Below are 13,147 nucleotides of genomic sequence, written 5' to 3'. Positions count from 1 at the left end.
GTTCTGTGTTTGTCCAGTGCTTAGCTCACTGGGGTCCTGGTTCATGGCTGGGACTCCTAAGTGCCACACTAATGCAAATAATAATACTATTCATCCATAAAAAGAACAGGAGTACTTGTGGCACCTTAGAGACTAACAAATTTATTTCAGCATGAGCTTTCGTGAGCTACAGCTCACTTCTTCAGATGCATCCATGTACACCCCAGCTGGTACATATGCATGTGTACAGAAATACATCAAATTAAAATAGAAACCAATGTAATCGAAAGATTTAACAGTGTTTAAGAAACGCTGAGAGGCTGCAAACAGCTGACAAAATGTTATGAAATTTTAAATGTTTTTATTTTGCCTGTGTTTCTCTTATCCAAATTTAACCTTCCTGAACTGCAGACATACCCAAGCTGTTTGGGCCTGATTCTGATCTCATTTACCCTAGTGTAAATCAGGTAAAACTCCACTGATGTTAGTGAAGATTCGCCAGTGTAAAACTAGTGTGCGGTCAGAACAGGGCCCACTCCCTTTAAGAGATGCACTAATACAATCTATACAGCTAGATGAGCACATTTTTATTTTCAAATTCACAAATACAAAACTGAAATTGCCAGATCTTGTCTGGATTCATAATCTAAAACACAGCTCCATTCTAGTTGCAGTTCACATTTGTCCACGGGATGAGGAAGTGTGTTGCCTCTGCAGATTTAAATAGAGGCCATTAGAGGGCATTTAAACTTCAGTTTTGAATAACCCTAAAAGTTTATCACTGTGAGAAAATAAAGCTTGGGCTGCCTGCAGAATAACTTTCTTCAGCTGCTCCTGCTGGAACAGCACCTCTGTATTTGAAGATGGCCCTTTCCCAGCTTTGCGGTTCGTTTGCTGTTTTGCTGCCTTTGTTTTGGCCATGGACTTTAGGTTTTTGTGCTTGGATATTAGGTGGGACATCCGGAGCTTCGGAATGGGATCACCAGTGTGTGAATTCTTTGTTTGCCTGGTTGAAAGACATGCCAAGCCACTGGTATTGTAGACGGAATGCAGTGATGTTAAAGAGGATGCTTTCTGCTGGATAGGAGCTTCATTGTTACTTTCAGAGGGAAGTATTTTCAGAGAAGGGAAGGTGAATTAAAACTATCATAAGGAAGACTCCTGTTCTGATGTGCTGTTTGAATATGTGCTGTTTATTTGTGGTGATAGCTGGATATAATGAGCTGATTGTATGTGAATAACAGAACTGTACAAATCAGAGATAAGAACTTATGGTATTAGGTGCCGTCTAGTCCTTTCCCTGAAGGTCAGTACAGAATTGTTCCCTACAGTGTTTTTTCTAATGTTTGAGACAGTCAATGTCTTGACATTAGATGGCAAATGAAAACAAAGCAGAGCAGTATGTGTGACATTTGGGTGAAGGAGCAGCACTTTTGATGCACCCCTCACTTGTGTGTGCCCAAACCTTAATGTATACACATATTAGGAGTTGGCTACAGGCACACTGGGCCTTTGAAAATCTGGCCTGTAAGAAGTATATCAAGAAATCATCCCCAGAACTTGGAAAGAAGCATTCCCCTCCTTGCAGGCTGCATCTGAAGAAGTAGAAGGATTTGGGGTGGCCGTACCCATTACTTGTTCTAACTTTTTGGGTTTTTAGTCATACTTTAATATAGAGGTTCCCAAACTTTTCTGGGAAACTGTGCCAAGTTAAGGAACTCCGAGTCATACTCTATCAGCAGGTAATGATCGCTTCCATTTGACTGTATCTACTCTAACCCCCACGGCACTTGGCCTGCTTCATACTCCTGTCTCACAGTGGTGAGCAGCCAAAGCTGTATGGAAGACACACAACTGAATGGAAGGCAGACCCAGCACAGAGACTCATCCCAAGATGGAGAGGGGATCCTGGAGTACCAATCGCAAAGGCCTGAAGCACCAGTGCTGCTGTGGGAGGGTATTCACTGCTTTAGAGCACGCATCTGGGATAATCCGAGCCAGACATCCCCATGGCAATGCTGATAGCCGGGCGTTCCACATGGGACCCTAATAGAGACAGAGGAGAGGCTGAAATCTGCTAACCTTTAATAATGCTTTTAAATCCATGTACAGTGAATTGCACTCTACAGCACTCTCAGGGCCTGATCCAAAGCCCACTGACATCAGTGGGAGTCTGTCCATCGACTTCAGTGAGCCTTGGAGCCAGCCCGGAGCGCCGAGCACATTTGTATCTGAAGAGCCAGCCTTACTGTACCCTCCTTGCCTCCCCTACTGCAGTGACTGCTCCATTTGAGCATTTCCTGGGGGATCCCGGCACTCCTAAGAGATCACCTCATGCAGGGGGTAGCCAGAACCTGCCTGAGAGTGACAGCCCCAGGCTCCACGTGCAAAACTAACCCCAGACTAACCCCATTGCTTAATTCTGAATGATAAAAACCTACTTGGAAAAGCAGCGACAGCCTGGCCTGCCGGGGCATTATAATGACTCTCCCGCAGAGGGGACCGTGCATGATCCCATGACTGACTGTACCCACACAGCACCATTTGGAAGGGACGTACTATGACAGTGGTCACAAGCTGGCAATAAGCTTACGTTGCCACTGCACGGTTTAAAATACACGTGGCAGGATTTCCCCACATTGTCTAGAGAAACCGTAATGGGCACGAGCAAGGGGGCAGGGATCTTGTTCCAGATTCTTCATCCTCCTTTGCAGCAGAAGTCAGTCAGTTCTTCCCTAGCTTCACTGGGCGTAGAATACCCATTTCTACTGCAACCATAGCGACCTGGGCTTGGGTCAATCCGGCTGCTGGGATGAAGTCTTGACACCAAAATCTGAACGGTGTGGGAGGGGCTACAAACGACCTCTTCTTGCCCTCTGGAAAGACAGAGCAGACAGCGTAACTTTTCTCTTACCCACTGACACTGTACAGCCAACCCGGAGACTAAAGCATCTTAAAATTGTTTCTCTAGTGTCACTAACAGTGACATGTCTCTCAAACCTGAGTGTGAATGACCTGTGCAGCGAGAGAGGAATGTCTCATGGCATTCTAACCGGACATGACTGCTGTGCTTTAAGGCAACTTCAGTGACACCACAGATTACCTGAGTTTCTTACCCTGCAATCATTCTTGGAGTTGGAATACTGTTTTCTTCAAAGATAGATGATGTCTGGGATGGCACCTGCCCTCTGGCCTATTGATACTAGTTAGTAACTATGCCTCGAATCAGGCTTCACCATCCCTGCCATATGTGTGTCAGAACTAACTCCATTTAACACAGGCAGATAGATCTACATTTGCTCCAGGCTGTTGTCTGCCTTTTCTTTCTGTACCCACTAAATATGCAGCACCAGTCTTGCAGCTGCAAAATGAATTGCAGACACCAGTCTGAGCAATTGCCCCTCTAACTACTTGATTTGTGTTTGCAATGCAATTGCAGATTAGGGTGACCAGATGTCCCGATTTTATAGGGACAGTCCCGATTTTTGGGTCTTTTTCTTATACAGGCTCCTATTATCCCCCACCCCCATCCCCAATTTTTCACACTTGCTATCTGGTCACCCTATTGTGGATATAGAAGTGGTGGTGCAAATTCCTCCCATAAAGGGAAAGAGCCCGTTTGGAAATCTGGCCCACAAAATGTAAAGAGAAGTCAAGGTGGGTGTGTGGGGAGGTGGGTGGGGGGGTAGGGTTATACACTGTTAAGTCTATGTAAGGGCTTTTCTAAACACAAACGTTGTACTGCTTTAGCTATACTGCTCCCCCAGTGTGGATGCACCTATATCAGTATAAAGGTGCTATATACTGGGGTAGCCACGCCCATTCAGGAAGGGGAATATGTTCCTCTGCTCTAACGCATCTTTATATTGATATAGGGGTTGCACCAGTAGAACTATACTATACTCCTGATTATACGAATAGCATGGAGGACATGGATTTTATTCAGATAATTGGGAGTTCGTCTAGTTGACAGAGCAGGAGCCATTCAGCGGCAAGAAGGCCTCCCCAGCAGCCGGTAGCTCCTCCTCCTTCTCCTCCTCACTGTCCTGTCCGGGGGTGTTGTGGGGAGGAGGGTTCTGCTCTGCCCTGCTTATTCCCAGGGCTGGGGGACTTCAGAGGGCTCCCTGTGATCCTTGGGGGGAGAGAGAGGCTGTAGTCCTGGTGAGGCAAAGCAGAGACACACAGCCAGGACTGTGCCCTGCCCCACCAGGACTGTAGCCTCCCTTGCACCTGCAGGTATCGGGCATCACCAGCCCCGCAGCAGCACAGGGTGCCCTCTGCAGTTCTGCTGGCACAGGAGGGTATGAGTGGGGCCATGGGGGGAGGGCTGCAGAGGGCTCCCTGCGCTACCACAGGAACCATTCAACAGCAGGGCAGCCTCCCGTGGGGCTAGGGGCTTGTGCTCCTCTTCCTCATCACAGGCCTGGCCAGGAGGTCTCTGGTGTATTAGCCAAACCTCCGCATTATCCAAACCCCTTCCTTGTTCCCCATCATGCAGAGGGCAAGTACATCAGTGGTTCTCAACCTAGGGTACGTGTACCACTGGGGGTCTGCAGAGGTCTTCCAGGGGGCACATCAGCTCATCTAGATATTTGCCTAGTTTTACAACATACATAAAAAGTTCTAGTGAAGTACAAACAAACTAAAATTTCATACAGACAATGACTTGTTTATACTGCTCTATATACCATACACAAATGTAAGTACACTAGTTATATTCCACTCGATTTATTTTATAATTATATGGTAAAAATGAGAAAGTGAGCAATTTTTCAGCAATAGTGTGCTGTGACACATTTGTATTTTTATGTCTGATTTTGTAAGCAAGTAGTTTTTAAATGAGGTGAAATGAGGTGAAACTTGGGGATACATGAGACAAATCAGACTCCTGAAAGGGGTACAGTACTCTGGAAAGGTTGAGAGCCACTGATGTATGTCACGCTGGGGAACAAGGAAGGAATTCAGATAATTCAGAGGTTTGGATAATAGGATTTTGGATAAACAGCAGTTTACTGTATATTGGAAAAAAAAAATCCCCCCCCCTTGCCCCCACAACTGACTTAGTTAGATCAGTACAAAAATCATTGGGTAGACCAGTCCTTAGTCTGAAGGTAACTTACTCTGCAGGATGGTGACAGCTAATGCTGCACACAGGAGGTATTACAAGGTGCCCGATAAAGAAGAGAAGGCCCACAATGCCACATTAGTTTGCCACTTCAAACTGCCAAGCGAACGTCACAGGCATTCTTTAAGGGGTTCATAGTTTAATAAAAACCTCTATTATTCCTGAGATCAAACCAGCTTTGTCTCAGTCCTGATTTGATGTAGATGACACTGATAGTAAGGGGAAAATATCAGGGGACCGGGAGAGTTGTGAATGCACCTTCTGTCAGAGGGTATGTCCAGGCTTTGCCAATTCCATTAGCAGTCGCTGGGTCATGTTGGACCCATCACTGCTCTTGGAGTCTCATAGTTAGTGGGGAAAAACTCAGGTTTGCAGCACTCAATTTAGTTTCAGGTTTGGGTTTTCTAGAGGCAGTTTGTGCCTGCAAAAAGGAGAAAGCCTTTCTGAGAAGCTCATCCTGGCACACAGCTAGCTGGTGAGTGGTGTGTGTGTACACAGGCGGCTAAGAGAGTTACCGTGGTCCTTACGTCAGTGTGGTGGTTGGGATTTCCTTGTTCTATAAAATCTGTTGCCAACTACCGACCTGCTAGCAGTGTTTTACTGGCTGAAGCCAACACTTACTGTATTAGATGTTCCTGGGAGAGCCTGGCAGGGTCTGAGCATGCACAAACGTTGGTGAATTTCGAGCCTGCAGTACCGATTCTGGTTTGACACCCTTGTCGAAATCCCCATGCCACAGGTTGCAGAGCAGGCACTCCACTCTGTGCTCCATTCTTCACAGAGGTAGGATAAGCTTGCTGATGCTGTCCCAGGCGGCCTAAGAACTGGACAAGGAAGAGTCATGGAAAGAGACTTTTAAGCCACACACAAATGTACTTTGCTCTTGGCCAGTGGTACGAATCCAGCCCAGGCTGGTAATGACCAAGGAGCGCCTGCAGTTTGTGAAATGAGTTGGGGGTGGGCTTTTTCCTTTTGATGTCCAGAAGTTGATGAGTGAATGGGCCATGTAGACTGATCTGTCATCTCACCCTTAGAGGGCTCCCTTCAGAACAAAGATAAGGCATTTTTAGGAACTGTTGCCTAGTTGTTCACTGTTGCAGGTTACACAATGCACATTACACAATTGCAAGAATAGGGTCCATTTGGTTTAACCCTTTCAGTGGTGAATGTACCTTCCAGGGCTGCTACTTTACCTAGGACTTTACCTGGCCTGGCATCCTGAACGAAGTGACTGTCTTGCCTCTCACAGATCCATTCCTGACAGCACTTCCCTGGGACCTCCACACGCCTCGGATGGGGACAGTCTGGAGTGGGAAGGCGGACATCCTCGCTGCAGAGGGGTACACAGGTGAAGCCTCCATCTGAGCAGCGGCACTGGATCTTACAGCTGGGCTGGAATACCTCACCATCTCGATAGACCTTTCCATTCACCTCGCAGCTGTCGTCTCCCTCCTCAACTACAACCAACATCCAGAGTAACCCAACAGTAACAAAGCGACCAATCAAACACAGAGAGAAGGACTCAGGTGCCACTGAGGGTAAACATACAATAATTACAAAGGGGAAACGGTCATTTGTGGGCTCAACTTAGGGCCTGGTCCAAAGCCCACTGAAACCAGAGTGTCTTTCCATTAACTCCAAAGGGCTTTGCATCTGACTCAGAGTGGCCAGGTGAAGGAGGTAACCGACCAGATTAGCCAACTGGTTGGCTTTTGCTGGGGCTATGATAAGCTACAGCGTCTATTTGCTGAACTCCTCATACCAGGTATTGAGTTTTTCTCCTTGCTCAGGGGGTGGTGATCACAATGTAAGTAAGTGCTTGGACAAAGAGAAGTAGCTGAATTCTCTCTGTGGTCCACCGGGCATGCCTATGGCACCGGATACAAATGTTAAATAAGAATAGAACTGGTCTAATAGTGACATAATTTATTTTCAAATAAACCTTTTAGTGCGAAGAATTCCTGGATTAATTATTTAAAGAATATCATTTGTCCCTCTGCAGAGTTGGTGAGAGAATGAAAACAATGACGTGTGCTTAATTCTGAGACAAATGCCAAAATGTGTCAGAGAATTTATTCACGATGAATCATTGGACCAGCACTAACTAATAAATAAATAATAACCATCAGTGTGTAGCATATTCCACGAGGACACTCCAAGTCCAGCCTTCTCAGTAGTCTCAGCTACCAGATGGTAGCAGCCAGCCACTGGGGCAGCTCACCAGGATCCCTCATCAGAGGCTGAGCTCATTCTGTGTGCATCCAGCCCATTTCCTCTGCTGAGCCTGAAACCTGGACCCTCATGGGCCACAGGCAGCAGCTCTTGTAGGGGATTCCTCACTGGAGCAAGACAACAGGTGTCTTGCTGCGTTTTTCTTGAGTGAGAGTCACTCTCAATATGATCAACACACTGAATGTAAAGCTTTCAGGCTGCTGCCTCCCTGTCCTGGGTGGAGTCAGAACCCCAAAGACTTCCTCTTGGGGCAAGTCTACAGTACAAAATTAAGTCAGCTTAAGTTAAATCGATGTGCAACCACTGCAGTAAGTGAATCGCTATTGCATGTCCACACTTCACTCCTTGTGTTGGCGGTATGTGTCCTCACCAGGAGCACTTGTGCCCCTGTAACTGTCAGTGTGGGGCATTGTGGAATGGCTTCTGAAGGCCGCGACAGTTGATGTAAGCAACACAGTGTTACACTGACACACTGTCAGCCTAACTACATTGACCTAAGTGCTATGCCTCTCACAGGGGAGGAGTTAGTAAGTTGGTGTCGTGGGCGAGTTACATTGGTGGGAGAGACATTTTAGGGTAGACACTTACAGAGTTAGGTCAATGTAAGGCAGCTTACATCGACCTAAATTTGTAGTGTAGTGTAAACTAGGCCTTGAAAGTGGTGCTGGCAGTGCCAGCTTCCCCTGGATGGAAAGAACTTTTGAGGAGCAGCAGCCACGTGGTCCCGTAGCCCATGTGCTTCGAAGGTCTCATTTGAGAAGACAGAAGGTGAGCAGATATAGGATGGGACCCTATTCTCATTGCCTGCTGTCTGGTGTGTCATCAGCAGAAGAAATGTACCTTGGCAGCGATGTACCCTGTGTGGGATTGTAGGATGCTGTGTTCTTGCCTGAGAGAGTCCTGAAGGGATAAACTAAGATTGAACAGGATTGAAGAGTATCAGGCCACTGAGAGAGTGACTGAAGAGTGTGTCTGTGTGTGTGAGAGAGAGAGAAAGAGGGAAAAAGAAGAGCTTCTCAATAGAGGCTATTGCTTCTCCTCCATAGGGGTCCCATGCTCCTTCCCAACCTTCTCGCCTACTTCCTTGTGAATTGCTCAGAGAAGAGGTTCATCAGCCTGCAAGAGAACACTGACTCTTTACTTTGCAAATGTCCTTCATGTCTGCAAAGTTTTAGGACTGCGACAGCCCCACTGCCCACTAGCACAGCACAGAGCCCAGTGGTATGGGAACTTAGGTACTATGGTATCGAGCATCCCAGAAATACCTGAAAAAGAAGGGTAGGTCCTCCAAACTAGCAGCAACTACCATTTCTTGGGAACCCCCTGAAGGAAGTGATTCGTTGCCCATTAGCGCTTCTAACCAGGGGAAGGTTTGATGTTTGTTCAGCTCACATCCCTGTCAGCTGATCTGAGCTCTCTGAGGACACAAACTCAATGAGTTGTTTATGCTCCTGCCAGCTAACGTGAGAACTCCAGAGAGAACAGAAGCTGATGACGTGGTATAAAACTCAGTCCAGGTTCTGTGTTTATTACCTGCGCTGAGGTCAGAGCCTTTGTTTAACAGACCTGGTTGGGGATGAAATGTCAGATCTGGGGTTCCATATAAGCATGTTCCAGATAAATTTCAGCTCAGTTGTTTTCTTTGCTAGCTCTGTGGGCTGATCGATATTGGCAACATTTCCCTCAAAATTCTAACCGGCTTTGAAACCAGGTCAGCAAAACCATCTTACAAACAGGTTTGAGCCACAGCACAGAGCAGACACCAGGCGTCGAGAACCACTTTTTATTAACCACTCCTCTGAGAGCGGAGAGCAGGTCAGGCTGCCTGGTCTGGCTGCAGCTCCCAACAGTTTTAGGATGGGGTTAGCTGAACAGGCTGGGATTTGAGGGAGCCATTCTCCTGGTGTCAGCCAGGCCTTAATGAAAAGAGTAAAGGGATGTGCTCACAGTTGCAGGTTCCTCCTCTCCCCAGGTGGTCGTCACTGTAATCACAGATGAGGCCCTGGCTCCGATCACACACGTTGAGGTAATTGCAGGGCTCTCCCAGCCGTCGCGCGCATATCCTGCAGCAGCCGCATCCATCCAGAACCAGAGGGGCACCGGGAGGGCAGCGTGGTGGGATCCAGGGGCAGTAGCATGGTGTCCGGCAGAGCTGAGTACAGACCTGCAGAGGCAAAACCATAAGTGCTTGCAAAGGGTTTTTCCTCAGCTTGATGCTGCAGCCTTACAGTGACCCCCCCACTGAGTTCGCCTCAGACTTGCTGGGGGTTTAGTTTCATGGGGGTCAGGGTTTTGTTCCCAGCACGACTCAGCAGACTCTGCATTCCACAGAGAGACTTCAAGATAGATCTGAAAACAACTGTTCCTATAGGGCTTGATACCACAAGATTCTGATCATCTTCAGCCCCCACAGAAACCAATGAGAATCAAGGATGTTTAGCACCATACAGGATTAAACCCTAGATTAGAAGATACTCAGAATGAATTGCGGGGGGCACCCTATGTACTGGTGCAGTTTTGATTTAAAAAAACAATGAGAATTGGTCTTATTGCATTGTCTCTTTATTTCCTCCAATACCTGAGTCTCCGTCTCTTTCCCCCTAACCTTAATGACTATGCTTTGCAGTGAGGCCTGGGGAAAGTCACATAATGGCTTTGTGCCTCAGTTTCCCCATTGGTAAAATGAGGTTGATACTACTGACCTGCCCTGGAACTGGGGTTTGAGTTAATTATTTTTTACACAGTCTTTGTAAAGTACTAGGTAAGCATTAAGTATTGTTACCATTTTGGTACTTTAACAGGAGTTTAGCCTGAGAACAGGTGGTAAGGACTGAATAGAAACTGAATCACAGCCTCAGGACTTGGCTCAACAACAATTATATACACCGACACAGTGTGGTGGTGCAAAAAATGGTGCAGGTGTTAGACAACAGCTCCTAAGTGTGTTACACTGTTAATGGGCTGTGCTAGTCTGTACTTTTGTGTAATTTTGTGGAGCAGTTAAAATGTGAGTTATTGAACACAGTAGTACATTGAACACAGTGAGTTATTGAACAGTAGTACATTGCCTACAGGCATTACATCCTATCAAAGCAGTGGGACATCTTACTATATTCTATGGGTACCCAAAATGAGGCTTGCTTAATCAAATGAGTGAACCCAAGTGAGTGTCACTACTTCTCACTTTGGCCCATAGTGTGTCCTTAGTGATGCTCTGAGCCCCAGCTGCTGCGGCCTCTGCACCAATTTGGCCAGTTGTGCAAGTGGCACATTTGGCTGTAATTTTCAAACAATGAGAGCTTAGTTGCACTTGGAAAATATGGCTGCTCAGATAGAATGAATAATTGCTTTGGAAAGTTTGTGCACAAATGCCAGTTTGCATGGACAGTCAGCTGATCTGCAGTGCAGTGACCTGCAGGAGTTTAGGTAGGTAGATAGATATAAATATTGATTATCCATTCTGTATGCACAATTACCTGTGTGCAAATATATTTTGCAGACACAGAAAGGGCCCTGTTTGCAAATTGGGCTGTGAATATTGATATGTTATCACAGAAAAAATATCAGTAGCTTTCCATTTGTATTTTTCAAATGAATTCATTGCTGGTGAAAGATGCTGGATTGATAGCCCCCTTGTGTACAACATGAACAGCAGCAGAGTAAATTTCCTATGAACGCACGCTGCCCCTACCAATGTGCCATGTATTCCTGCCCACTAAATGCAGCCAGAGCAGAGTTCAGTCTCTATGCTGATTCAGACCTTGGCTTCTCTGCTGAGACTGACAATGAGGGGAGCAATCTGTGGATTCCACTGAAATGTTCATATTAGTTCCCATCTTTCTTTCCCTCTTTCATTAGCAGCATGTCTCATAGCAACACGCTCCCATTCTGCAACCTATACCTGGACAGAATGAATCTTGGTGCTGCTGTATATTTTCCTCATCGGCATCAGTGCAACTCACATGATGATCCTTTATCTCTGTAGTAACTTCAGTGGCAGGCACCAGAGTCAAATGTATCCAAGATAGCTAGCACAATCCCCTCATTAATACTCTTTTATTATTGAATTATGCTATTACTGAGACAAAAGTGTAGTGGGATTTACAGGAATAAGCATAGGTACAATAGCTACAGTTACACTGGCTAGGATGAAATAACAAGGGCTATCAATCATCATTCTTCAGGAAATAATTGAGAGCTACAAGGGTCAGGAAGAAATTTTTTCTTCATGTACAGCTTTGGCCAGATGTATCTTTGTAATGGGTTTTCATCTGCCTATGAAATACCTACTGTAGGCCACTATTGGGGAAAAATTATCCAGACGATTGATCTGATCTAGTTCCATTAATCCTGTTTTCCTCTGTTCCTTTGTAGTTAGCTTGTCCTTAGATGACAATTTGTCCTAATGATTATAGGCCACATGTATGCAGGTTAAAATTCAAATAGGCATCACACTGCAATGATCTCATTGCTTGTGATGTGTCCAACTTAAGGTACTCAAGCAGCATTTCAAGAAATTTGCAATTGAAAAATTCAAAAGTTTTAAATTTTCCTGCTTTTTGCACAGGGAATTGTTTCACACAGCACTTCAGATCCAGGGAAAAAAGTTTTAGAGCAACCAAAATCCTGTAGGAGGCATCAGCTGTACATGTGCTTCACTGCATCTTGGGAGTGAAACTGGACAATCACTGAGTAATCCTGAAAAAGCAGTGCTGGCTGCTTGGCTTGCTGTCCCTAGAGGCTTCAGTGCAGGACAATGAATCTGGAGAAGTAGGTCTGTAAACCATTACTACAATTGTCTGCAGGTAGCAGGTATGCATGCCAGAGCCTTGGACACAATTAATAATGAAGATGGGTCATGCATATAGGTCCAAATTTACCTTGTTGTCATTCCTTTGCCTTTAGTGGAATTGCACGAGAGATACATTTGGATCATTAATTTTAAATCACTGCTACTTATTTCAACATTTCTGATAGTCATGAACTCCCTGCCTCTACCAGCAAGGGTTGCATGAATATGATACATTTTGCAGCCTGCATACTAATAAACATAGTAAGATCTTTGAATTGTTGCAGTTACATAGCTGGTTTCTATTGGTTACAGGTTGCTTTTATAAGTAAGAACCAAAAGCTTCCTTGACTAAGAATAAAGCCCCCAGCTTCCTTACCTTGGAAAGGATGCAGAGAAGAGAGAAGAAGAGAAGCTGCTTTTCCAGTTGGCTTCTCATGCTGCCTTACTCTCTGGCACTTCAGCACATCAGTCCCCAGGCACTTTGGAGGCAGCAATGTGTTTGCAGTTTTAAAAGTCTGGGAGTAAGGTCCTGCTGGTGTTTATACTCTTCCCTGCTCTGATGTCACTCACAGGCTCCAATATAAACATGAGTAGGTTTGGACAAGCATCAAGATTTTTTTTTTTCAAACCCACATTCCAGCTGACATTTCCACTCACCTCAAGGTGAGAATGTGCAGCCCATTGAGAAAGCAAAGAGAAGGGAAATTCTCCCATGGGCTTGGAGAAGCAGCAGAAAAGGGGAGAATAGGCTGTACTAGAATGCAGGAAAGTGTGCACAGCTCAGAGAGATTACAGTAGGGAATGGCAAACTGGCCATAGCTGAGGTTGGTATGAAAGCTCCATGCTTAGTCACCATTTCCTGCTGTTTCAAACTCAGCATGAATAGAACCTATTTGTTTACTGAACTATTTCCCTGTGGATTTTGAATTTCTAGCTTGCAGGACTTGTTTATCCCTGGATTTGTACATTAAAAGTGATTCCACTTTTTATAAACCTTTTTCTGGAATATCTGCCCCATT

At 45.6% G+C, this 13,147-nt stretch overlaps 1 protein-coding gene across 1 annotated transcript; it reads right to left on the bottom strand.

The window, feature by feature from the left end:
• On the bottom strand, window positions 1-13,017 carry CCN5 (cellular communication network factor 5). The gene is made up of 5 exons (XM_032767369.2): window positions 12,505-13,017; window positions 9,284-9,500; window positions 6,310-6,561; window positions 5,726-5,928; window positions 1-2,855 (listed from the first exon to the last, which is right to left on the bottom strand). The coding sequence occupies exons 1-5, from the start codon at window positions 12,562-12,564 to the stop codon at window positions 2,832-2,834; spliced, it is 756 nt and encodes a 251-aa protein (XP_032623260.1). The 5' UTR covers window positions 12,565-13,017; the 3' UTR covers window positions 1-2,831.
• Window positions 13,018-13,147: the final 130 nt, after the last annotated feature.

Source organism: Chelonoidis abingdonii, chromosome 14 (genome assembly GCF_003597395.2).
Source record: "Chelonoidis abingdonii isolate Lonesome George chromosome 14, CheloAbing_2.0, whole genome shotgun sequence".
Classification (NCBI taxonomy): Eukaryota; Metazoa; Chordata; order Testudines; family Testudinidae; genus Chelonoidis; species Chelonoidis abingdonii.
This window is presented reverse-complemented; position numbering and strand designations above follow the sequence as displayed.